The sequence below is a fragment of the Salvia splendens genome, chromosome 21, assembly GCF_004379255.2.
Source record: "Salvia splendens isolate huo1 chromosome 21, SspV2, whole genome shotgun sequence".
NCBI classification, from domain to species: domain Eukaryota; kingdom Viridiplantae; phylum Streptophyta; class Magnoliopsida; order Lamiales; family Lamiaceae; genus Salvia; species Salvia splendens.
This window is the reverse complement of record NC_056052.1, coordinates 2,987,564-3,013,519: the sequence shown is the minus strand read 5'-3', so window position 1 is coordinate 3,013,519 and position 25,956 is coordinate 2,987,564. Positions and strand designations below refer to the sequence as shown.

At 36.8% G+C, this 25,956-nt stretch overlaps 3 protein-coding genes and 2 long non-coding RNA genes across 6 annotated transcripts; 4 read left to right on the top strand and 1 right to left on the bottom strand.

The window, feature by feature from the left end:
* Positions 1–1,451: 1,451 nt before the first annotated feature.
* On the top strand, positions 1,452–5,944 carry LOC121785398 (26S proteasome non-ATPase regulatory subunit 12 homolog A-like). The gene is made up of 11 exons (XM_042183813.1): positions 1,452–1,612; positions 1,701–1,898; positions 2,934–3,041; positions 3,139–3,243; positions 3,347–3,403; positions 3,512–3,705; positions 4,196–4,295; positions 4,421–4,533; positions 4,638–4,791; positions 4,917–4,994; positions 5,410–5,944. Exons 1-11 carry the CDS (start codon positions 1,610–1,612, stop codon positions 5,626–5,628), a joined length of 1,329 nt encoding a protein of 442 aa, XP_042039747.1. The 5' UTR covers positions 1,452–1,609; the 3' UTR covers positions 5,629–5,944.
* Positions 5,945–6,176: 232 nt separating this feature from the next.
* On the bottom strand, positions 6,177–7,438 carry LOC121785399 (ethylene-responsive transcription factor ABR1-like). Its single transcript, XM_042183814.1, has 2 exons — positions 6,729–7,438; positions 6,177–6,583 (listed from the first exon to the last, which is right to left on the bottom strand). The coding sequence occupies exons 1-2, from the start codon at positions 6,973–6,975 to the stop codon at positions 6,180–6,182; spliced, it is 651 nt and encodes a 216-aa protein (XP_042039748.1). The 5' UTR covers positions 6,976–7,438; the 3' UTR covers positions 6,177–6,179.
* A 3,086-nt stretch (positions 7,439–10,524) lies between these two features.
* LOC121784531 (RNA-binding protein 39-like) lies at positions 10,525–17,593 on the top strand. Its single transcript, XM_042182687.1, has 13 exons — positions 10,525–11,320; positions 12,835–12,913; positions 13,035–13,091; positions 13,365–13,420; positions 13,853–14,078; positions 14,552–14,638; positions 14,741–14,815; positions 14,965–15,048; positions 15,623–15,687; positions 15,766–15,961; positions 16,054–16,142; positions 16,494–16,608; positions 17,310–17,593. Exons 1-13 carry the CDS (start codon positions 10,650–10,652, stop codon positions 17,358–17,360), a joined length of 1,851 nt encoding a protein of 616 aa, XP_042038621.1. The 5' UTR covers positions 10,525–10,649; the 3' UTR covers positions 17,361–17,593.
* Positions 17,594–18,650: 1,057 nt separating this feature from the next.
* LOC121783398 lies at positions 18,651–23,014 on the top strand. Its single transcript, XR_006046565.1, has 2 exons — positions 18,651–18,952; positions 21,593–23,014. It is a non-coding gene; the product is annotated as an uncharacterized LOC121783398 (long non-coding RNA).
* Positions 23,015–23,859: 845 nt separating this feature from the next.
* LOC121785128 lies at positions 23,860–25,956 on the top strand. 2 transcript variants are annotated; one of them, XR_006046927.1, is made up of 4 exons: positions 23,860–24,068; positions 24,145–24,651; positions 25,346–25,653; positions 25,719–25,954. It is a non-coding gene; the product is annotated as an uncharacterized LOC121785128 (long non-coding RNA). The 2 variants fall into 2 exon arrangements; XR_006046926.1 differs by having other exon boundaries at positions 23,862–24,651; positions 25,719–25,956.

Sequence of the window (25,956 nt, the reverse complement as noted above, 5' to 3'; positions counted from 1 at the left end):
CATCCACCCGCATCCGACCCGAATTTTCCGTGTTCTTACTGGGTCAACCCAATAATGACCCGTAACCAATAAGACTTGATCCAAATCCAATTATTTCGTGCGGATTCGTGTCCGATTATCGTGTCGTGTCAAAAATTGCCGGCCCTACTTTACCCCTTGCTTAAGCCCTTCTCTGTAAGTAACTATGATTCAATTGATCAATTCATGGAAAAAGGGGAAAAGGGAGAAGAAGATGAAATTGTATTTGTTCAGAGAATTTGGCTGAATTGATCAATTCATGAAAAAGGGGAGAAGAAGGTGAAATTGTATTTGGATTTTGCTAAACCATGGGGGTAGCGGGTGGAATTTTGAAAATAAAGTGAGGGCAATTTTGTCATCTGCATGGATTTCTTGTGTCAAGGGAAACCCATTTCGGTATCACCAAACAACAGCATTTGTATATGGCTAGGTGGGACCACCCACATTTATTTCTATCCGGTTTCATTTCACACAAAACCAATTGTGTGTAACCAAATAAACCCTAAGCGTCTAAAGCTCGATTCCAAATTCGTGGATCAAACTGAACATCGGATTTAAAATAGATTTTTAGAAAGAGTAACGTTCATTTTTTGCAAATTGGGTCCATTAAAATTGTTATCGTCCCGGTCCTTTTTACGGTCCCATCAATTTCTGACGGTCAACTGTAAAGTAGCAAATTTCTAACCGGATTAGCCGATTTTGAACATTAAACTAGTCCATCATATTCATAAACAAGATCAAATAGGTCCTGAACATTTTACGAAAGTTGCACCTATTTTAATTTTGTTCAAAATGGAAAAATAATTAGAAAATAATTTAATTAGTAAAATAATTAGAAAATCATTAGGGGACTAATAATCCAGATTAAGCCTAATTGGTCAAAAAATCGCTAATTCACAATAGGCCGTCAGTAATTGACAGAACCGTAAAAAAAGGACCTGGTCGACAACGATTTTATTTCTTATGGATCCAATTTTCAAAAGTTAATGTCTTTGACCAACTTCGTATTTTGATCATATGTTTATGACAAAAATTGACCTTACTCTTTTAGATAGTGTACATTAGTAAAAAAGTTGTTAAGTTGAATCTAATTTGTAATCTACCCACAATTTGAGTTTTGTATTGCAATTATTTCAAACATGATAATGCTTGAGGAAAATTTGCCTAAGGTCATCTCTAACCAATTACACTAACTCAAACTCATTTTTAAGTATATGTCACATCATCAAGTAGTTTTACTACAACTATTTACACCATATTTAATTATACTTCATTTTTGAGTATTTATCTCACAAAAAAATTGCATTAACACCTTTGGTGTTATTCCATTGAAAAACCTACATATGAGTTTGGATTTGGAATAAATCTCATATATTTGGGGACTCAACTCAACACAAATTTCTTAAAGTTTGGGGCATTTAATGCTAATTTTCATTTGTGTGGGGGTCAATTAGTAAGTGTCCCCTCTTCCAAGAAATTTTGATTCTATTCAAGAAAAAGGAAAAAGAGAGTTACAAATTCATTAGCTAAGAGTTCCATTCTCCAATTCGCCGCAACAATCTTCCCTGATCGTTGATTGCAATCACTCAAAATGGTTAGCTGTTCTTAATCACGGAGTTTCAATTGAACAATTTTTTCTCGATTTAGATCTCGCGGCGTGACTTTTGATTGATTTTTGGTAGGAAAACGGAGGGAACAGTTTGGAGGCGAAAATAGAGGCGTTGCTGAATGTGGAGAAACAAATGAGACAAATCGGCGACGTGGCAGGAACAAGGAAGGCTGTCACCGATATTCTACAGCTATGCATCGATGCCGGCGCGTGGGCGACGCTCAACGAGCAGATTGTGCTTATCTCCAAGCGCCGGGGGAAGTTGAAGCAGGTCTGATTTTCGATTTTATCGTCTTTATGTTTATTGATATTACGTTCATAATGATTAATAGTATGTTGTTTTAGTTAAAGTTGAATGATTTGAAATAGCTGGAATGGCCGAGGGGTGTTGAATGAGACCCTAGTTTTTCGCGATTTGTTGTGCTATTTGAGTCAAGTTAGATAGGTTGCCTGATAGTGCCATTGTGATATTTGTAAAGCTTGAGATTGTTCCTACAGACCGTTTCCAGTGGAGATCAGGTGGTATCTTAGATATGGTCAGTTAACCGTAGTTCTACCTTGTGATAGACGTCCAAGTACAGATGGTTCGCTCATATCTCTGATTTGTTGTTAGGTTCAAGATATCGAATGAGTGCTTGTCGAAAATGTGTTATTGGTAATTTGGTTTACTGATCATGCGGGTAGAGTATGTAATAATTGCTTCAAAGCATAAGTAGGTAGCATTTTGAATGAAGTGAAAAGCTGAAGAATTGGTAAAGATTTTTCATAAAACATCACTTTTACATCTGAATGACTATTTAGCCTGTGTTCTACTGTGTAGTTTGAATACTTTAAAATCCAGTTTGCGGAATGTGCTGCTAACACTGTGGGAATTAGCAGATTCTACTTTGTGTTCAGTTAACAAAAGCTAACAGCTGAAAAAACACTTAGAATTACAACTTTTTTGTGCTTTAACTACTGGCTAAATCTTGTTTTCAGCTTTTAGAGGTTTCTACCCGCTGTAAGAAACAGAAGATGAAAGAATAAAGATGCAGGTTACATTTTGTGCTGCCTCTCGAGTAACTGAAACGTTTAACATGTCTTAGCTTTCTGTTGCTCTCATCCGTTGCCTATTGTGTCTTTTTTCACTGTAAAATATTGATACTTACGTACGTTGAAGAGATGAATGCACTCTTAGCTTCTATTGCGCAAAGTTCTTTCAGCCATCGAACATATCCAAAATGCTGAGTCATATTTACTGATTTACATTTGTGTCTGCGTTTGGAGAATAATCATTTGTTCTATATTTTTTGTTGTTATTATGCAGGCGGTACAAGCAATAGTTCATCAAGCTATGCAATATATTGATAAAACACCAGATCTTGATTCTAAAATAGAGCTTATAAAGACACTTAACAGTGTATCTGCTGGGAAGGTGATTTTTGTACTCAGTTTTTCTACAGCTGCCTTGTCTACCGAGTTCCGACCTCAAGTTTTCTACCTTTTTTCTAAGTTCTTATTTCACTATACAGATATATGTTGAGATAGAGAGGGCTAGGTTGATCAAGAAGCTTGCAAAGATCAAGGAAGAACAAGGGCAGATAGCTGAAGCTGCAGATTTAATGCAAGAAATTGCGGTTGGTGGATAATTTATGTTATATCTTAAACAACATCGTAGCTGATTTCATTAACATACTTGACTAATGGCATTCCATTTTTTTTTGACGATTTGAACTTCAGGTTGAGACATTTGGCGCAATGGCAAAAACTGAAAAAATAGCTTTCATTCTTGAGCAGGTATGTGGTTTCTCTCATTTCCATATCTGTTGAAACTGTGCTGGGGTTAATGAAACCCCATGATGATTGATACGGCTTAATGTGATGTCTGATTTTTCTATTCTGCAGGTCCGTTTGTGTTTAGATCGCCAGGATTATGTGCGTGCACAAATACTTGCGAGGAAGATAAGTCCCAGAGTTTTTGAAGCTGATCCTTCAAAAGAAAAGAAGACCAAAGAAGGCGAGAGTATTGTTGAAGAGGCTCCTGCTGATATTCCATCATTGCTGGAGTTAAAGCGCATATATTACCAATTAATGATCCGGTATGTACCAATTTGTTTTGCTTTACTCCAGGTTCTTTTCCCTATGATTCTGTACTTTGGTGTCAGGGTCCTCCAATAGAAGGTGTGTATTGTTCTTTATGACATGAGTGTATAACAATCAATCAATCATTGATCTCCCTCATACATATTTAATACACTAACATATGTACCTATTAATGTGTACATATGTACACATTAACATGAGTGTATTGTTCTTGATGAATACACTAACATATGTACCTATTAATGTGAGTATAAACTATTATGGATGTGTACAATTTGAAATTGTTGCAATTTAGCTTTGCTTCTATAGACACTTCCAAAAAAGTATGGTTCTAAATGACTGGATCAGATTATGCCTCTCCCATTGATGCTGATCCTGCCTCCTATCATTGTTTGTGTTAACCTGTGATGTTAAATACTCTTGTCTAAATCTATCTAAAGTCTTGGTATATGCTCCAAAATCTTATGATTAACTACAATTGTGTAGGTATTACTCGCACAACAATGATTACCTTGAAATATGCCGATGTTACAAATCAATATATGAGATTCCATCCGTGAAAGAGGACCCGGCTCATTGGATACCGGTAAAACATCTACTCTGCGGTTATTCTCATGTTATCATAATGTATTTATGGTTAAATATTTGCTTCAGATTGATGTTTTCCTATCTGTGTTGTTAATTGATTCGTGTTTGTTGCTTTTACTGAAGGTGCTGAGAAAAATATGCTGGTATCTTGTTCTGTCACCTCATGACCCTATGCAGTCTAGCCTCCTCAACTCAACCCTGGAGGATAAGAACCTTTCCGAAATTCCTCATTTCAGGTAAATTTTTATAAACCCATATTGCTATTTATTTGGTTTCATTTTGTTTCTACCACATGGAGTAAGAACCAGCCTTATTGATTGTTTACTTACCTTGCCACTAGGTTACTATTAAAGCAGTTGGTTACCATGGAGGTCATTATATGGACATCTCTATGGAATACGTTCAAAGATGAGTTTGAGAATGAGAAGAATATGCTTGGCGGTTCACTGGGTGAAAAGGCTGCTGAAGATCTTAGGCTTAGAGTGATAGAACATGTAATACTCCTGATGACCAATACTTGGTGTTTGTCGAGTTCTTTTTATGTATACTGACTCATGTGATAGTATTGTTAAGTTTCCTTGCATAGCTCCTGTGTCATATTTTTTGTTATTTCTTGCAGAATATCCATGTTGTTTCGAAATATTATTCCCGGGTAACCTTGAAGAGACTGGCAGATTTATTATGCCTCAACCTCCAGGTCTGTCTCATTCTCTGTATAACAATTTATTTCCTGGAACCTGTAAACTTTTGTGTAACTTTAGTTTTAGTTTTGGTTTCTCATAAATATTTAATAAGATCATCAATGTTTCATTTGATACTGAACTTATATACTGAATCAGAGAAAGGGGTTTAGTAGACTTTTCTAACAGGAGCATAATAGTAATAGTAATAGTAAATAAATTATTTTTCGAAAGCCTCAACTTTGGGGTCTAAAATAGTTATATACCTGCATATATTATTTTTTAATTTCACTCTTCGAATTTTTAGTCCTCCCTCCTTGAAGTATCTTGGACATCCATAATATATGTCCGATACCTTACTTTTTTTATCTAATTCTCTTTTCTCGTTCTAATGATCTGGCACTTTGTATGTGATCATCCTTCACGATGCAGGAAGCCGAGAAACATCTCTCTGACATGGTTGTCTCCAAAGCACTAGTAGCAAAGATCGACAGACCTATGGGCGTGGTTTGTTTCCAGACAGCCAAGGACAGCAATGAGATACTGAATTCATGGTCTACGAACTTGGAGAAGCTGCTCGAGCTCGTGGAGAAAAGTTGCCATCAAATTCACAAGGAGACGATGGTTCACAAAGCTGCACTTAGAGCTTGAAAACTGGCTGCCGAAGTGGAGGGGTTCAATCATATTTCCTGATGCTTTTAGGCCTTCCAGGAGCAGTTTCTACTTTCATGGAAGGGAACATAACCGTGGATGGACCTGCCCTGTCCATCATTTGGTTTTGATATAACAAGTCCTTCCCGACGCCGTTGATACTTGGGAGTTGCTCATTCTTCATAGTCAACTAAGATCCACATTTAATTCTCTCATCACACTTGCGCTACTTGTTATGTGCTCACACATTTCAAACTTGTAATCCAACGCTGATCTTGGCTATGATTTTTCTTTAACTTGGCTATTATTCCTTTTCTGGGTCCTGTCTAATTTGATTGAAAAATTCAAGCTTTCCAAATGTGTGTGTAGTGAAAGTTGATTTGCGACTGTTCTCCAGTGAAGGATTGTGGACAAAGATCTTTTGATGGTGTATTAAAATGCCTTGGACCAGAAACAGAATATTCATAGGAAACAACTTCAGTATTTATTTCATGTAATGTAATGTAAAGTGACTAATTCAGCAAAAAAAGATGAGTGGTATAACATTCTAGTCATTTATGAGCGGCTGAAGTATCCTGATGACTGGAACAAGTCCACTGAAATTGTAGCTGGGAGGCAGAGGGGGCTGAGTAAGCCATTGCAGGCTGAGGGTGGTGGATGAGGGTGACATTCTCAGGGAAGTTGAGCTTGGCCTTGTTGCCTCGGAAAAGGACGGCCGCCTCGTCGTATGCCCTGGCCGCGTCCTCCGCGGTGTCGAAGGTGCCCAGCCACACCCTGGCTGCTTTGTGGGGATCTCTAATCTCGGCGGCCCACTTCCCCCACGGCCGCTGCCGCACTCCGCGGTACTTTCTCGAAGCTCCTCCACTGCCACCTGATGGCGCAGGTGGAGGTGGTGTTGGAGAGTAGGAGTAAACTGCTGTTGCTTGTGTTGAAGTATTCATGTTTGTATCAGCTTCTGCATATTGTACACAATCATAAGTTGAAACTATTTTTGCATGAATTTTGATACTATATGTTTAAAAAATCACATGCATGCCACACTATTAAAGCATATTCTTATACTACTGAGACCAAGAAATGCATGTTGTATAATTAATTACCATATGAATTTGAAGGTGGCAAAGAGTTGGTATTCCAAAAGTGAAAATCACCATATTGCTCAAGCTCATCTATATCGCTACGCCCTCTTCTGCATGTAGATGAAGAGCCACGGCCATTGTCGTCGCCGTCACCTTCTCCCACAGCCTCGTCTCCGGCCACCACATGGGCCAAAGCCGACACCATGACCGACATCTCTTGCTCTCTATCCAATCCATAAAGCATCGGAGAATACAACGAAGAATCCATCGTTTCATCACCTATATTTGGACTCTTCACCACCTTCACCACAGCCAAAATATTCCGAGTAAAGAAACACTACGATGAAGGTTACTATTCCTTAATATAGCATTTCACAAAAATATGAGGAAACATTCTCGAACACAATATAGGAAGAGTTATTTATTCTAGAAGATATTTTAGAACTTCCTTAGCCGACTGCAAGTTGTTGGTGACTTTGAAGTTTCTAAATAAGGCACCCATATATACTAGCCGTCAAAATGAAACTGGTCAACTGTTACGGACTCAATTCCCACATCAGTTGTGAGAACAACTGATGTGGGGTATATAGACTAAATGGACTTTCTCTCCTAACATGCTAGTCTTTTGGGATGAGTTCTCATGTTTGATCCTTATCGATTAAGGGTCGGTTTGTTGATTGCTTCAATAAAATGAATGTGGGTTCGGAAATATGGGAATGGATGACAATTGACAAGTGGTGGTTCGAATGTTGGGATGAATTTATAAGACCACAATTTATAATTTAGAAGGAGTTTATAACCCCAAAAAAATAAGTTGTTTGGATAAAGGTTGTAATGTGAATGGAAAGAAGTGGATGGGCATCTTACAATAGGACGCGGTAACATGTCGGCTGAACTAGTCGATAGATGAGCGTTTCTCGTTTTAAATTCCAAAATTGTACAATTTCGAATGATAGTAGTGATTTTAATTGCTTGAGCACGGACATACTGTTAGAGATTTTAGTGTGAAGTCAGTTGATTCTTGTTTACGTGATCAGATATGATCATTAAATCTGTAAGTGATGGCATACATCATACTACTATTTACTGCTATTTAGGGATGTCAGTGCAGTCCGTAACTCGTGGGTTGACCAGCATAGCCCGCCAAATTTATAGGGTTAGGGTTAAAAATTTATAGCACGATAAAATTACAACTCGACTAGGCTGCACCCGATTAACCCGCAACCTGTTAGGGCCAGACCCGAAAATCAAATAGGCTGGACCGAAAACCCGATAAAATTTCTATTTTTCTATTTATTTAACTCATAATTCGTCACTTCATTGATTATTTTTATAATATACTCTCTCCGTCCCCGAATAAGAGTCGCTAATTTCCATTTTGGGCAGTCCCCCATTAAGAGTCACTCTTCATTTTTACCATAAATAGTAGTAGGCCTCACATTCCACTTAATCACTCTACTCACATTTTATTATAAAACAAATATAAAAATATGGGTCTCATATTTCACTAACTTTTTCAACTAACTTTTTTCTACATTTCTTAAAACTCGTGCCTGTCAAAGAGCGACTCCTATTAGGGGACGGAGGGAGTATATAACTACAAAAATAACTTTCAATTTTATATTAAATATACAAATTATATATTAAATTTTTATTAATATAATAATAGATAAATAAATTGAAAACTTCAAATTCACTAAAAATATATATAAATTTCTAAAACATGCTTTAAATTTTCTTGAAATATGTTAAGACTTCATTTTGCACAAATCTCAATTATTAATATTTGTTCATGTTTTAAGCATATATCTCAAATTATCAAATTTATCATAATTAAATGTTTTACATTTTATAAATATAACTAAATTTCATCATTATTTATTGGATTGATCGCATGCTAATTTTATCTGTATCAACCCGATTAACCCGTTGGGCTAGCTCGAAATCCGAGCTTTTAGGGTTGTGATTGAACTTTTATAATCCCAAAAAAACACAACCCGATTGACCCGAAACCCGATAGGGTTAGCCCGAAATCTGTTGGGCTGGCCCGATTGACATCCCAACTGCTATTAAATAGTACTCCATTTTGATCTTGGAGTTATCAATAAAAATGCACTACCTCTGTCTTAAAAAAATAGACAAAGTTATAAATGACACGAGTTTTAATGCACAATTTGATTTCAAATGCAGAGATTAATCGTACTCTGACAATTTTACGTAAGACAGAGTTTGGTTTTTGGGGTGTAAAGTAAGAGAGAGGAAGAAAAAATGTGGTCAAAGTAGTGTTAGTGGATTGTGTGATTCACATTTAGAATAATACGTAAGGTTAATAACTTTTTATATTTAGAATTGATATAATTTTAATGGACACCCTAAAATGAAAAAACTAATCTATTTTTTATGGACAGATATATTTGGTCTTTATCTCATCTTTCTACCTATTCTAATAGTATAAACTAATATCCATTCAAAACAAAACAAATAGTACTACTCCACTAAACATAGACCAATGCATGGAATTAAGCGATCTTATTTATAATTCCAAGCCGTGTTATTCATGTGTTCTTTAAGTGTTCGAATATTGGTAGCCTATGTTTCCATTGTAGTCTCCTTAGTCTCCTATGTGAACATAGGTCGCATAAACGCATCTTAGAGCATCCGTAGCGGCGGACGGCGGACCGACGTACTGGACATCCGTCATTAGGCGAGCGCGAGGCGGACGCGGACGTCACTTGTGGAAACCGGAGTTCCGCGGATTTCCGACGGCGTCAGTCCGGACGTCCGTCGTGATGTCCGCCATTGCGGGTTCTCGACGGGCGTCCCGATTTTTAATTTTTATTTAAAAAAACTCTATATATATGGCTCGTTGAAATTCATTTCATTCGCACCACTTGTTTTAACGAGTTTCTCTCTCCATACTTTCATTTCTTTTGAAGATAAATGGAGCACTACGATAGTGATTCCCCCGCCATGAGCGAGTCACAAACGCCGACGTTTCCCGTTAGAGTTGGGGGAAATACCGGCAGAAGTGCACCGATGTCCGAGATGATGCCCGGAATGACGCCGATGATGCCCCAACCCCAAATGGCGGGGATGATGCAGGGATACTACAATATGTACCCCCGTGGTGTGTAGGGATGGGTGGGATGATGCCCCAAATGCGGCGGCGACGACGAGGAGTGAGACGGGGGCCGCATTTGTCGAAGCTTGAGATTGTTTTTTTTAACAATGTATTTTTTTATAATAATTATGTATGTTTTTTATTTTAAATAAAGTAGTTGCATTTTCTCCGTATTCGTGTCGAATTTTTAATTTCGTAAATTGTTTAATTTGGTGAATTTGTAAATTTTTATTATTGTGGATGTCTGCCATTGTGCAGTGGGATGTCCTTATGCCGTGGCAGTGCAGTGAGATATCTTTATGACGTGATAAAAGGTGTTTTTGAGAAGTCCACTGCGATGTCCGTCGGGACCTCCGTCCCACTGTGGATGCTCTTAGAAACTAGAATTCAGGTCCTTATTTTAATAATAAAAAACATATTAGAAAAACTCTTTAATATAGTAGAAATTAAATGTCAATCAGACCTCTCATGTTGTTTAGAATTAGAGTTAATATTCAAAATTAGTCTTTATAAATAAGATTTGCGAAACTAAATTATACTAGTACTATTTACAAAATAGACATAATACTGTATGATTTATTTTGATTAATATGAAAAATTTAGATAGTATAAATTACACTAATATATTTTGATCTATACTTATAAAATTAATGTCTAAGTAACCAGAATTGCATTTTACGATTTTGTCCTTCACCATTTCTACAATCTTCTAAAAACCCTAATTTACTCCCGACTAGCTAGGGTTTCGACAACACAATCCAATCATTTCAAGTGTGGTGGCTGAGTTATCACCTCCGGCAGCTTGATAATTTCCGATCAGGATGGATTTCGACGAGTACGAATACCTCGAGAAAGCGGTGGAAGAAACCGACGGCTCACCGAAGGAGATTCCAGAGAGAGAGAGGAGCGAGAAGGGGTACAGAAGGAGAGACAGGAGTGAAGATGATGAACTCGATGAAGAGGAGAAGGAGAGGAGAAGCAGCAGCAAGAAATCGAGGAATGGTGACAGCAGCCGTGAAAGAGAGAAGGATAAGGGTAGGGATGTGGATAGGGATCGCGAAAGAGATAGGGATAGGGACAGGGACAGAGAAAGGGATAAGGATAGAGACAGAGACAGAGAAAGGAGCTCGAGGCATCGGAGTGGAGAACGGGATTCAGAGAGAGAGAGGCGGAGCTCGAGGGAGAAGGATAAAGAGAGGGATAGGGATAGGGATAGAGGCAAGGAGAGGAAAGAGAGGGATGGAGAGAAGGAAAAGGAGAGAGAGAGGAGAGATAGGGATAAGGAAAGGGAGAGGGAGAGGGAGAGGAGGAGCCGCAGCAGGAGTCAGGTAGACCGTGACGGAGAGCGGGATGTGGAGAGGAGGAGCCACAGCAGGAGTCGGTTAGACCGTGACAGAGAGAGGGATGTGGAGAGGAGGAGCCGCAGCCGGAGTCGGTTGGACCGTGAAAGAGAGAGGGAGTTGTTGAGGGATAAGGAGCGTGAGGAGAGCAGGTGATATCTTGCAACTTTCTCTTGGTTCTGTTTTTAATTTATTGTTTCTGTTCTGTTACTAGTGTTGTTTTTCCATCGTGTGGTCTGCCCTTGAATGACTAGCCACTGAAATCCAGTATGGTCACAAAAATAAGTATGTTGCAGAGTAAACGGGTGTTATGTTTGGATATCATATTGCGTTGGCTTTTCCCTGAGCAACATGGCGGGGCTTAACTTTTAAAGGCACTGGTTCATTTTTTATCCATTTTAAGTGGATTGTTTGATTCCAATGTTGTGAGTTCTCGAACTGCTGGACGTTTAAATTTTAGTTTAATTTTCTGAGTGTCCTTATCCTTTTATTTCTGTATTTCAATTACACTTCACTGCCATCAAGACTAGCTAGCAGCTGAGTTAAGGCCTTGCTCACATGGAGCAATCATGTATAGTAGAAGCCAGAATGACTAGATACTTCCCTGGCCCCTGCTATATATGCCTGTGGTTTTATTGAACACGACCTGCTGCATTATCTATTTCACTAAAAAATTTCCACTCTTTCCGGAGAGTTGTAAATGGTAATCTTAGGGAAATACATTTAAGGATATTCTGCAGAATCGAATAGTAAGTTTATCATAGAGGATTTAGCATTCTAACTTGACTTAAACTCGTAGATGGATTATTTGCATCTTAATGGGATAACAATGCGGGAACCCTGTGAAGGCTTCTTCAAAGAAGAAAGTGAATTACCACATAATGGGTTCAATAAGGTCTGTTTGTTTCTTTGATTTGGGCTATTAGATTTGGCTCACCCTTCCATCCTTCTAATGTTTTTGCACAGCTGGATTTAAGGTTACTTTCATGCCTCTAAACTGAGATGTTGACCGATGGTGTGTTCAATTTTTAGGTCGGCAAGGCTTGTGGTGAAGCTGTATCAGTTTTCCATCCTTTTCTTCACTTCGAAGACGAAAATGCTTTATCTCCATAACTGTGGCATTCCTTTTGCTCTGAACAGGGATTTTAGTGAATGTGTATATAAGATACTGCGATTAGGTTTAATCTATGACCTTTCTGGAATTTGCAGTCATTTGACAAAGCATAGTAATTAGTCTATGAAAATACATGCCATAATCCCAAATTTTTATGTTGTAAAGCTTCTAAGCTTGCATTTCTAAACTACGTAGACTTGTAATAGTTGCGATATTATAGTTCTGATATATTGGTGTGCTTGAGATGATGTCTACATTTTGGTGTCTGATGGAGAGGCTCTCCATGGAATATGTAAAAGTATAAGTTAGTTCTTGTTTTCGTTGAATTGATATTAAAACCACTGGTCTGGTTTAAGAATAGCCTTTTCTTTTTGAAATCATACAAGGGTGCTGGCAGGAGTGTGTGGGGTGAAAGTACATGAACTTTGGGGGAGAGTGAGGATGGGTTTGAGATTATATTCTCAAAGACACTAATAAGGCTGCATTTATTGGAATGGTGACCTTTTTCTATGATTATATATGTTCTCATTTTACTTGGAGTCATTTGTGCAGGAGATTCAAGGACAAAAGAGAAGCTGTAGAGCATGAAGCCGATCCAGAGAGGGACCAGAGAACTGTTTTCGTATATCAGGTATTACTTGGACTGTAATTGTGTATATCTCAATAATCCTATGATGAAATCCTCATGCATCCTGCACTATTGTTTATCTCATCATTTCTAATCATTTTCCTTCTCTCTTCCCTAATTGTAGATGCCTCTGAAGGCGACCGAGAGGGATGCGTTTGAGTTCTTTTCACAAGCTGGAAAGGTTGGTTAAGGATATGATAGGGACACTTTTGATTTAATGATCTAGAACTCCCTTTAGTTTCCTCCTTGTAATGCCACCATTTGGTGATTTTTAACACGATATCACCGGAGGCAATTGGCTCATGTAATTGGTTACAAATTTCCTCGTGTTGAACCTTGTATCCTAAAGATTGTATTATATTTTTGTTGACCTCCAAGTTCAATACATCTTTTTCCCCATTTTGATATTACGATAGCATGCAATTATATCATGCTTGCCTGTTTGTATGTTCAGGTCAGGGATGTTAAATTGATTATGGATCGAAACTCGAGGAAATCCAAAGGAGTTGGGTATGTAATACTTAATTTGATTTTTCCTTTCACACTATTAAATTTGTATATTGTGTTGTAGTATGAATTGTTGTTTTTCCAGTTATTGTTAGGGATAGGATGCCTTTTACTTCTGGAGACTTGATAATTCCACTCCTATACTATATCAAATGAAGATAATAAGGTTCAGCATTGTATCTTTCTGTGTCTAAGTCCATTCCTTAACCTGCTACCTGCATGCTGGAAAAGCTTGATGTGGATGTCCATCTTCTGCTTATGTGGGATGTTCCTCCGCTGATAGCCTGATAGTGGACTTAGAATAAAAAATAGAATAAAATAAACTAAATCATTTATTTTGCAAGACGGCTTAAATGTACTGTGTTTATAAGTCGTCATAGCCTTTACTTGTAAACGTCTGTTCCACACAATTAAGATTGTTTACTGTGATTGCAGGTACATTGAATTTTATGATGCTATGTCTGTACCAATGGCTATAGCTTTGTCTGGGCACCTATTTCTTGGACAACCTGTAATGGTGAAACCTTCAGAGGCTGAAAAGAATCTTGTTCAATCAAACACTTCTGCTGGTGGGTCAGTTACTGGACCATATGGTGCAACAGACAGGAAGCTTTATGTAGGAAATTTACATTTCAACATGACAGAGTTTCAGCTCAGACAGGTAATATCTTTATGCTTCTTCCTGGTGTTGTTAATTTATCTGTCATGCATTTGGTTGTACTACCATTAGGTCCATTATCACAACTAATGAGTAACCTTTTCCATCTTAACCCACCATTAGTGGGACTTGGAGATTTGTTTCCTTTACTTTTGTTCTGCTATGGTCTTATCCATTTTGTTGTCTGTAATATCTTTTAGCCGGGCCTATAAATATATATTTTTTCGTTCTAATGTCCAAAGATTGATCTTTAATACTCTTGTAGATATCTGAAGCTGTTGCATGTTGTTGCTTTGTGTCATCTCTTGGAATGTCCAAATATTAATTTTTGATACTATTGGCCTATTTTTGGTTAATCACCCTTTATTATTATTATTATTATTATTATTATTATTATTATTATTATTATTATTATTATTATTATTATTATTATTATTTATTTGTAAATGTAACTATTGACTATTGATCATTTGCAGATTTTTGAGGCTTTTGGGCCTGTTGAGCTTGTTCAACTACCAACAGATCCTGAGACGGGACATTGCAAAGGTTTCGGGTTTGTCCAAGTCAGTATTTCCTGCATGTTGACTGAATTAATACTTAATTATCTGTCGATGGGATATTCTATATATTTAAAATCTGATTTACTTATCTATACATTATTACAGTTTGGGCAACTTGAACATGCAAAGGCGGCCCAAAGTTTGAATGGGAAGCTAGATATTGCTGGTCGGACCATTAAGGTAATTGGGCTGGCTGTTAGATTTCCATGTTTTGAATGGTATTGACAGTCTCTTCAGAACAGTTTGTGTCACCTAACAACTTATAAGTTTTAGGAAGACAATTATGCACAGTTTCTGGTTGTCATACTTTTTGTGTGTGTCAATTTTAGGTATCCTCAGTTACTGATCATGTCGGAGTACAAGATTCTGGAACAAAAACTGCAGATTTTGATGATGATGATGGAGGTGGTTTGGTAAGTGAAGAATTTATCGCATTTCCTGGATGATAATATTGTTTTGAGAGATTTTTGTTATTGTTCTTAGGTTTGCAATGGCGGTTCCTAACATATCCTAGTTAACATTGCTTTTGAATTTTGAATGACGAATTAGTCTTAACTTACTCTGATGTACATCCTTGTCATTTCTTTTAATCTTTGAATCGGCATTTTTTGTACATTACAATGTTACAAAGCCCCATTATGAAAAATGTCATTAACACTTTAATGGTGTATATTGAATATGGTGGAATGTGGAAACCAAATTACTTATCCAGAGTAGACATCTTTTCTTCAGATGCTCTTCTGGTGAGTGACTATCAAAGAAAAAGCACAACTATAATGTAAACTAGAGGAATGATCAATTTTGCACTAAGAATTCATGTTCGGGCAATTTAAATTGATCTCTGCTTGTTCATGGTGTTGAAATTTTAAGTTTGTTAGTTTTTATTGGAGTTATTAAGGAATGATCATTATTGCTGCTCCATCCAACATGAACCTGGTAACATCTTTTTATATGGTTGTTTCATTGTCAAGTCTGTAATCTTTGCAGGCTTTGAATGCTCAATCCAGAGCTATGCTCATGGCAAAGCTCGACCGCAGTGGTATAGCTTCAAGGTACGTATGCAGGATTTTGTTTGGTCAGTAGTTTCCTTCTGGTTTTTGTTGAATGTTGAATTGATATCTCTTCCACAGTCTTGTAGGGACCCTTGGAGTGCCTGCCTTCAATGGAGCGGCTCCTTCACAGCAATCTATCACCATGCCCATCAATCCAACAGCAGTCCTTCCAAATGCAGTTCTTCCTGCCCAGGTTGTTTCTATGGCTCCAGAACCTATTGGAACACCCAGTGAATGTTTGTTGTTGAAGAATATGTTCGATCCAGCCACTGAGGTTAGTGTTGCTGTATATTTCTGGTCTCAGTGAGACTTGTATCTCTTCTTACTTGCTGCTTGTTAGTGATTTATTTTGTTATCATATTGCAGTCTGATCCTGAGTTTGATCTGGACATTAGAGATGATGTGCAAGAAGAATGTTCCAAGTATGGTCGTGTGAAGCATGCATATGTTGACAAGTAAGGGGACTCACTGACTTTACACTTCTTTTGAAATGGCATGATTGACATCCAAAGATTGTACTTTGTTGACCCTATGATTTTATTGAACATGGGCACAGTGGTCTCTCCTGTTCCCCCTCTCCAGCTTCCTCAGCCCAAAATAATTGAAAAAGAGAGAAATTCGTGTTCCATATGATGTGTTTTTTAATCTCTGAAGAGTCGAGTACAATTTGAGCAATTGTTTTAGTTGTTAATTCCTTTTGTCAGGTCTCAGTTGTTGCATGTTAATCCTAGTATTGACCTGCACATGTTGTTACTGAAGTAGCCATTGTTGCGCTGGAAATCTAATTATACTTGGTTTACTTACAGGAACAGCGCCGGTTATGTTTATTTGAGGTTTGAAAGTGTGGAAGCTGCATCACGTGCTCAACAGGCAATGCACAAGAGATGGTTTGCTCGCAGATTGATTTCGGCCATATTCTTGGTAGTTTTCTGCAACAAGTCACCGTCTTTCTCCTTGAATGTGTGATTATATATGTTAAATGTCTTGGGTCCCATTTACTGTCTGAATCTTTTTTTTTGGGGTGGGGGGGGGAGTTGATCCTTAGGTGAATGACACCTAGTCTGTGGTTATATCATGTTTTGTCACTTGAATAGAGACATACATATCTATGTCTGTCCTCGTACAGCATTCAAAAGTCTTAAAGCCCATTTGGTGTAGCTTCATACAGAACTAAATTTTCGAGCATACCCCAACCCTCTTCCAAAGAATGCCCTGACTGAGTTGATTGTAGTTGCATAATAAAGAAGAATTTGGATTTTCTGTTCAATATAGTTAGTTCCACTAGTATGTTTTAAGATACTTGTGGAAGTTCTACTTTTTCGTTTGTGAACTTACTAAAACATGCATTTGGCTTAGCTAAAGTTCATAACATATTAATAGCCACGCAAACAAGTTTGTGAACTTACGAACAATTCTCTCTCGCGGCAGGAAGTTATGTAGTTCATCAGAATGCTATAAATCCAGATGGGACTGTCTGTTGTTGCTATGCTGCTCCACTACTGTGATCTTAGTGACAGTAGTTTTCTGGGGTTTATTTTTCGAATAGGGTTGTTAATGTGCACTCTGATATTATAATGTTGTTATTGGTCTAATTGTTATGGTGGTTGTAATTTTTGATGCAGCAACCTTATGAATACGATGCCAAATTCAAAGGTGATCAAGTATACTGGTGAAATTGCGACACGTCCGGGTCCCCATCCTCGAAACAAAACCATGTTGAATTTGATTATGCTAGGCTTAGTTGTAAGCGTTCCAGATCATGTAATCTTGTAATTTTCCAGATTGCCGTTACAGTTCTAATGTTATGAATTAAGCCACCATTTTGCTACAAATTTTCCAGACTGCCGTTATGAAACGCAGCAGCTTCGACTACTAATTCCATTGTTCACCTGGTTTTTGCTACAAATTTTGTTTCATTAGATTAAGAAATTATTCAGAAAATGTCTATATGAAAGTTTATTTTATACTGGGTACTAGTATTTGTTAATCGTTATTCATATGCTTTGTCGTGTAATTGTACCATTCTCCTTTTGTTTTGCGTGCATTCGACATGGCCAAATTCCCGCCGCTGCTTCGTATTTTCTTACTCTGCTTTTGTTTTGCATCCATTTCTGGTAGTTGATTATTTTCTACAGCGTTAAAATGATATTCACATTCATATCTAAATTTAGTATTTTCAAAACAGATGGCGCAAGAAAACCTTTTTCTTTGAAAAAATTAGACTCATCAAACACTGACCCATATGTAAGTTCCCATTCTCATTGCCACTATATGAATTCCCTTCCCTTGTAAACACCCCTCCATACTGCGTATACCCACCCACCCACCCACATTCACTTCAAAAATTCTGACCTCGTTTTAGTCGAAATTATCTGGATTAGGATGTGAAATAGTGGTTGTTCGGACGATAATGTTCTCTCCGGCGGCACCGAATGAGTTTGCAAAATAGACTGTAATTTTAATTCATGAACACGGGGTTTCTAATTCGCGAATGGAGGATTTTTAAATATATTCAGCGAAATTTTAATTTTTTTCAACAAACACAAAACGACATCGTTTTGTGTACCGACTGTGCCGGAAAACTACCGGGTCGGGTCGGATGTGAAATTTGAACAACCCGTTAAAGTTCATGAGTTTTCATGCAACGTTTAAAGTTTACGAGAAAAACTAAACTATTTCGTAAGTTCATGACTTTAGAAGCAATTTGCCCTTAAATGATAGATTACTAGTATTTTTATATAGAGACAAACTCCCTCTGTTCCAATATAGCAGGAGTTTTAAAAATTGTTGTGATAAGGTTAGAAAGGAGAGAGGGAGAGTAAAATGATATGCTAAAAGGGAAATTGTGTAAACCTAAAATGTATTTATATTAATTTTAGGAAAACAATATCTAAGTAGTAGTATAGGGTTTTTTAAAAAAATGAAATAAATATTAAAGAAAAAGGGATTTGGACTAACGGGAATCATAACACCAACACAAATTCTGCATTTTTAAGCATCACACACACCGCCCTCCGCCGGCGACTACCTTCCTCCGTCACATGTGGCACCCCCTCCTTGTCTCTATCTGTCTCAACACCTCTCTCTCCATCTACACACCCACACATACTTTTCATCCCTCTGTACAACGTCTGTCTGGCCGCCGCCGTCGACGAACTCCGGCATCTCTACGATATCTTTGGATGTAATTCTTCCCGGAGAGATAACACGGGCAACAAGAAGGCGAAGGATAAGTGATTCCTAGTAAGGCATTTTGGGTTTAAAGGTAGTATAAATTCCAAATTATGTCTTAATTCCTGAATTGATTGCATATAAAATATTGTGTTGTAATGCCCCAAAAGTGGTTTGAACGAAAAGTAATATTCTGAAAAGAATACCATTAGTTCCTAGTCATTTGATGACTCTTTGAGATTGTAAGCAATACGGATTGGTAATTGTTGATTTTAGAATAGCTAAAGTTTAAGTTTTAAAGTTCATGAAATTAATTTATGGTTATGCATTATGGAGTAATTTATTTGTCAATGTGGGTTAATTGTTAATCAGTGAATAGTTAAAAATTATTGTTGCTCGTACAGTTATATAATAAAATAAAGTAAATCGACTTGTGCTCTGCATATAGAACTGTGTGCTGATATTTTCATCTTTACTACTTGTGTACTAGTTCGATGATTTCGATTATTTAAGTTGTTTCATCGTTGTTGGTTGATGGAGTGGTTGCGACTTGTGACAAAGTGGTGATATGAGCAATATAATGATATTCACAAGGTCGGTGTTTGATAATTCATCAAGTGTTACAGTTGCTATTGATTTGCATTTTGGTCATCTCTGTAAATCTTATGGTTTTGAATGTTATGGTGCTATGGTGAGTACCAAATCATGTGCGTTTAATAATTCAAGTATTTAATATTTTGTGTAATCCTTGGATTAGTGTGACCTTATCCCTTTAGTTTTAGAAATTACCGAACATAGAACATGTTAATAAAAAGGGACTTCTTCTATGGACAATCTAGCCTCCATTATGTTATTACCTTATGGAGGGTCTAGCTTCCATTCTGTACATATCTTACATGGATTATCTAGCCTCCATTCTGCTATTATTATATGGACAGTCTAGCTTCCATTATGTACATATCTCATGGAAAATATTCAGCCTCCATTCCGAAATGTCTTATGGAGGGTCTAGCATCTATTTGGAAAATAAATATATTTCAATGGTTGATCTAGCCTCCCATCTCAACTCATACGGATGGCCTAGCTTCCGTCTTTGAATAATCTGTTATGAATTTCTAAAACTCTCAAAGTGGGAGTTTAAGGCTCATTATATGTTTGACTATATATTTCTGGAAATGTTTGTTGTGTTTGAAGCCTAATAGCTACTGGTCAATGTTACATGTTTATGAGAATGTGTAAGAAAGTAGTGATATTATGTGAAAATATTACTTTGTGTGGGGACTTTATGATCTTATAAGAATCTTGGAGTTTTCCTTTTGCAATTATGGGTTTCCATTTTATATTAATGAAGAAATGCTAAATGAGAGCTATTTGAATACTAAGTGAGTTAATTGAAGCTCGATATGTGATCATGTAAAGTTCTACTTGTTACACAGGTTGGATGCACATACACATGAAATTAAATGACGTGTTAAGTTTTCATTTTGTTGAATCATATTAATCTTAGTTGTTATTGCAGGTCATATATATATATATATATATATATATCTTATTTGAGAAGTCTACTTTATAATATGTGAATAAACTACTGAGCTTTTAAAGCTCACCACTTTTCGGATTGTTTGTTTGCAGATAAAAACCCTCTTACTCTAACCAGCTGCATCCCCATCAAGTCACCAGTCTTACAATCTTTGGTTATTACCTTTTTATTGATGTGTATTTTTGTTCGTTTATAGGCAGGTTGAATGTTTCAGAAAATTTTGTTTAAGTCTTGTTGGCAAGTTATCAGCTTTTTAAAATAAAAAAGAGTTTTATGGGTTTTCTACCGTCCTTTCTTTAATAATATTTGTATTTTGGAATTTTGATAGTCACAACACAAAGTGACATCGCTTATTCAGTTTTTAGCTAGTCGAGCAAGGGTGTTACATTTTTGAAAAAAAATCAGGTGTTACATGTGTGCTAATCGTTGATACAATATGTTCTGTATATGTTTCTTATGATGTGAATTTTGGATGCGAGTTGGACTTTAATCCACTTACTGTATTTGATACATGATATTATGTGAAGTTGCATTAGACTATTTAGTGATGTACATTAGGTGAGACTAAGACAGTTATTTTGTTGAAGTAAGCACTTTTCCATCCATGATCAAACAGTAGCTCTATTGCAGTGTTCCTTGAAATTAAATTTACTATATTTGCTAGTCAATCAACCACTCTACCTAGTGATGGAACATAGCCATTTGGATTTTGAAACCGGTGGAGGTTCCAATTCCAATTTTAGCTAGTGTATATAAATGATCTCATGGGATGTAACATGAAATGTGTTTCTTTGGTCATTGTAAGCCAGAACCATATATGGTTGTTGTCTGTATAACCAGAGTGAATAAAAAAAAGTCTTCCTTTTGTTTTGTTTCTTAACTCTTCATTGAAGCTCAGATAATGGAGGAGTTTCTGTCCTTTTTACTTCTTTTTATAACTAGTAGTAGTATTATTTGAAAAATGTTTCTTTATGCTTAGATTTGCAGTTGTGCCGTTAGAAATGGATATTATGCAACCTATTCATTATTATAACAAATAAAAAATATTAGCACTCTTTCACACGTGACTGATGCAAGTACCTTCTATTAACTTGGTTACTTGATATAGCTAGGGATTAGATTCTCTCTTTTAAGATACTTGATGTAACTTGGTTACTCTTAAGTAATGTTTGTTTTTATTATTTTGATAAATAGGTGGCAGAAAAAGGTGTTTCCATCGGTGAATGTGCGTATGAATCGTTTATGTCACTCTACAACAAGAACGGAGAATTCACAATTTCACATACAAGAAGACTAAGAGGTATATAATTTACAGTTTTGATTTCAAGTGATGGGAGAAATTAATATTTGAGAACTTTGAAAATGTCTCTGGTAGGTGTCTGCGTTTTCATGTTTTGTGTCACGGCCGCATTTTCTAAGAACAGAAAAACGGTTGAATCGCGACTAGTGGGGGATTAAAGAAACGGGAAAGAAAGGGGAAAACAACACAACACCACCATTGCTCGAAATAAATGAGAATAGCTCGAATAAAATCAAAGTATCATTTCGACAATCAACAACTCAAAATGAATATTATCTCAACAATACTTGAAATCAAAAGAAACAACATTCAGCGGAAGCTTTCGATAGAAGAATAATATTATGTATGAGGACATAATATATTCATAACATTTTATTTGCCATCTTCTTCACTTTTATGCCCAACACCCTCCGCGCTCGTCACAACTCAACCTGCACATTTTTATAACATATGCAGGGCTGAGTACTTGATGCACTCTGGGGACTCATACCGAAAACATTTTATAAAAATTATTTATCATGTCATAAACGAGTGGCCTTGGGGTTTTTAACTTTGAAAAGGCCCGAGTCACTAAAACATTTCAACGTACCATCCATCAACACCACCATCGTCACATACCTTTTTAAAATAACATAACAAGCAAGTTAAATGATGCGAATCAAATTGTACATTTTTATTCCCCTAACTTTACATGATTTATATTGTTTGATACTTGCAAAAGTATGTTTTAAGGTGTAGGAATGAAGCTCGGATGGTGAAAAAGTTGTGCAAGACTGCCCAATATGACAGAATGCCCAGTTTGCGTCGTGAGTCCAGAAAGCTCTCAAAATGAGGCACCGGGCCGGGTGTATTTTATGCCTAATAAAATACCTGGCCGGGTATGATGTTAGAACACGAAATTTCGAGCAATTCCTCAAAATTGGTCACCCGGCCGGATGAATTTTATGCCCAATAATCCACCCGGCCGGGTGGATCAATTATAACTGCAATATTGCAGTTAAAGGTGGCAGGATTGGCAGGATTAAAGGAGGGAAGAGAGAGAGAGTGATGGGACGTTATTTTTGGGGAGCAGGTGAGAAAAAAAGAAGAGAGGGGAGAAAAGGTGACGACTTGGACGAAAATTGCAGAGGAAGGAAGGGAGATCCAATCTTCATCATCCTGGAGGAGATTTGCTACCATCTACACATCAATTTCATGAGTTCTTCTTGTTTATTGGTTGTTGATGTGTAACTAAATTCTCACGTTGCTCCTAATTTGTGAAAGATGTGAATTACTTTAGGATTCTATGGATTAATAATATTCTATGATCTTTTCTACGGTGCTTTTTACGTTGAATTATAATTCCGGCCTGATTTATGATTCAATCTTGTCTTTTAGCCAATGTCTCTTTAACTTGGTTAAAATGTGGAAACGTAGATAAAGAGTTTGAGATTTGTATCGTGTTCAGCATATGAATCTTGGATAAGTTGATTTACATGTTGTTACAATAATTGTTGGATATTTACTATGCGTCTGTAGGAATGTTTAATTGATTTTGTAAATGAATCATGTACGTTGGAACGTAGAAGTTGGATTAGAGTTTACTATGTGTCTGTAGGAGTGATAATCCGACGAGTACGAATTTGATCTTAGTGTTCAGCAAGGTTAAATTCAAGCATCTACGAACATGTTCAGTGTGAGTAGAATGAACGAGATTATTACAACTTTCATTAGATTAATCTTTAATCTATAGGTTAATTGGTCCGTTAAGTTAATTCACATCTGGAGCATATTAGGAGCAACGTTCTCTATCTCTTGAGTTTCTCCATTTTCGCACTTTAGTTTGTAAATTTAGTTTATTAATCTTGTCAATTCTCGTTAAATAACCTACGCCTCCCTGTGGTTCGACACTCGAAGTACTACTATCGACTCTGTACCCTTGCAGATAGATTGTAATATTAGAGCTATTTTATTAAACTTGTGTGTTCTAAATCCATTAATATAAAAGCTCGAAATTACACATCATTAAACTTTAGAAACATAAATTAATTAATGTATAAATCTTACCCTCTTATCTTAGTTAGAAATTCTGAAGTCTTATAAAAAAATCAGTACACTTCCTCAAAATGGCCGACTGACTCCCAAACAACTATATACATTCTGTCGGCCCAAACCATGTATTTAATTTTCCCCAATACTCAACATGGCCCAAAAAATAAAGGAACAACAGTCATCTTCTGAATCTGAACTGGCAATCCCCAATTCTCTCTTCTAACTCCAATCTGAAATCCCTAAACAGCCTACTTCTCCTCGGACTCTCACTCTCGTCTCTCTCCATCTTTCCGGTCTCAATTTCTGCCACAGCGACGAGCTCACCACACCGCCTCATCGGTAATTCTCTCTCTCTCCTTCTACCTCCGTACATCGCCGTCCCCCTTCCTCACTTCGCAGCTCCACCGTTGTCCAGTCATGTTGCTGCTCAGGCCAGCTCGATGTCACGCCGCCATAGCCAACTCTCCTCTGTTCTTGGCTAGCTCTTCCCATCATTATAGCTGCTGTCCGTCATGAGCAACCGCGACTGCTGCTGCTGGAGCTTGCCCATTAGAAAGATAAATACTGATAAATAGCTGGCGTGGTGTTAGAAGAGATTATTGGAACTGAATTCTGTGGTTTAGGATATTTTCTTTGGCTTGATTTTAGAAAACTCTACTTAACATTCCTTTTAGTTGTTATGAGTGGAGTGGTAAGCTTGTGAAGAATGTTGTGGGTTCATGTATTGATAGTCCTTGGTGCTACTGCTTTTTGAGTTTTTCATAATTGGAGTAGCTTCTCGCCATGTATGGGGAATGCTGTAATCGTTTCGAGCTAAGTAGGCTGTATTTGCAGTGTTTCGTTTTTCAGGATATGAAAGATATGAGAGCATGCTATGATTGCTTACTTTCTGCTGCAGCTGCTTCAGCAATTAGTGCGTATGGTACAATTTTTTATATGTCTGTTTTCTAGCTCGCATCCTTCTTTTAGGGTGGAAAGAGCTGGATTTTGCTTTGATTTTTGTTGTTATCTTTCTGTTTAGAAAATTCTCGAAATAATAAATAGAGTAGTACAAAATTGTGGACCTAATTATTTGTTTATTTTAACACAAATCAGATTCACTGTCCTTATAAGTTACAGATTTATATGATTATGATATTTTTACAGTGTTCATTATGTTCAATATGTAGATGCAAAGTACAATCAATTTAAAAAATAATGGTTCTTATCATTTTCATTGGTCTTCTTATGTACACTAACAAAGTGAGTGTAGTTCCTTAAATATATTTAGTCAAATGAGATGTTCAAAATCAGATTTTGTATAGTGCTGAACATGTAACCAAGTTGTGGAAATGTATCATATTATATAAAATGCAGTAATATACTCCTTGGTACATCATGCCATCTCGACTGCCCGTAATAATCAGTTGCAGTCATATGTCCTTGTCATGTTAATGGCATTTAGACCGTGCTTGCTTTTTGAAGCTGTTCCCTCCTTTCAAGCTTGAATCTTTGCTGTATAGTTTATCTTTCTACTTTGTCCCAGAAAAGTAAAGTAATAAATAAAAAATTGATATGTCTCAGGTGTTAATGCTCTTTTTTTTTACTTTCTTTGATTTCTCTAGTGTATGTTCCAGGGTAAATGTTACGGTGGAGGAATCCATCTCTAGAAATGCTGAATCTGATACAAATAGTTGTGGTGCGGAGGAAGAAGGCTTAAGCTTTGCAAATATAGCAGAGATGTTGAAGCAGGGCCAAATTCCATCTGCGCTCAAATTGTCGAATGATAAAACCTCTTGTTTTAGTGGGTCTGCTAATCATATAGCTGTGTAGCATCTGATGAACTATTGCTACTAAAAAGCAATGATGAACTAGTAAGACACGAGGCACTTTCGGTCATGAATCCGATTCTTATGAGACATAATGCCTATTAGGAGAGAGACAAGTAAGTAGAATGCTTTGCTATTTTGTTGTTTATATAATATTCTGAATAGAGGCCTCTGGAAACAGGTTTGCTGGGGAATTAGTGTTTCATACTTTATCTCAATCATTGAGGAAGGAAGCTGGATTCTCTGTACAAGACCAAGCAGTTCATTCTCTGTACAAGACCAAGCTGGATTCTTTACATTAAATTATCTCTCATTCATACTTTGAATTTTTTTTTTATGAATTTAATTATGTAATTTTTAATTTTTAATATTTTAATTATGTAATTTTTAATTTGTAGGATTTTAATTATGTAAATTTT

What these genes read in the sequence shown, in the direction of transcription:
- LOC121785398 (XM_042183813.1), top strand. An exon ending in GCCGGGGGAAGTTGAAGCAG is followed by an intron (nt 1,899 to 2,933) that starts GTCTGATTTTCG and finishes GTTATTATGCAG; the next exon opens with GCGGTACAAGCAATAGTTCA. An exon ending in TATTATGCCTCAACCTCCAG is followed by an intron (nt 4,995 to 5,409) that starts GTCTGTCTCATT and finishes TTCACGATGCAG; the next exon opens with GAAGCCGAGAAACATCTCTC.
- LOC121784531 (XM_042182687.1), top strand. Translation starts at nt 10,650, where the DNA reads ATGGATTTCGACGAGTACGAATACCTCGAGAAAGCGGTGGAAGAAACC. An exon ending in GAACTGTTTTCGTATATCAG is followed by an intron (nt 12,914 to 13,034) that starts GTATTACTTGGA and finishes CCCTAATTGTAG; the next exon opens with ATGCCTCTGAAGGCGACCGA. An exon ending in AAGGTTTCGGGTTTGTCCAA is followed by an intron (nt 14,639 to 14,740) that starts GTCAGTATTTCC and finishes ACATTATTACAG; the next exon opens with TTTGGGCAACTTGAACATGC.
- LOC121785399 (XM_042183814.1), bottom strand. Translation starts at nt 6,975, where the DNA reads ATGGATTCTTCGTTGTATTCTCCGATGCTTTATGGATTGGATAGAGAG. An exon ending in GCCACCTTCAAATTCATATG is followed by an intron (nt 6,584 to 6,728) that starts GTAATTAATTAT and finishes TACAATATGCAG; the next exon opens with AAGCTGATACAAACATGAAT.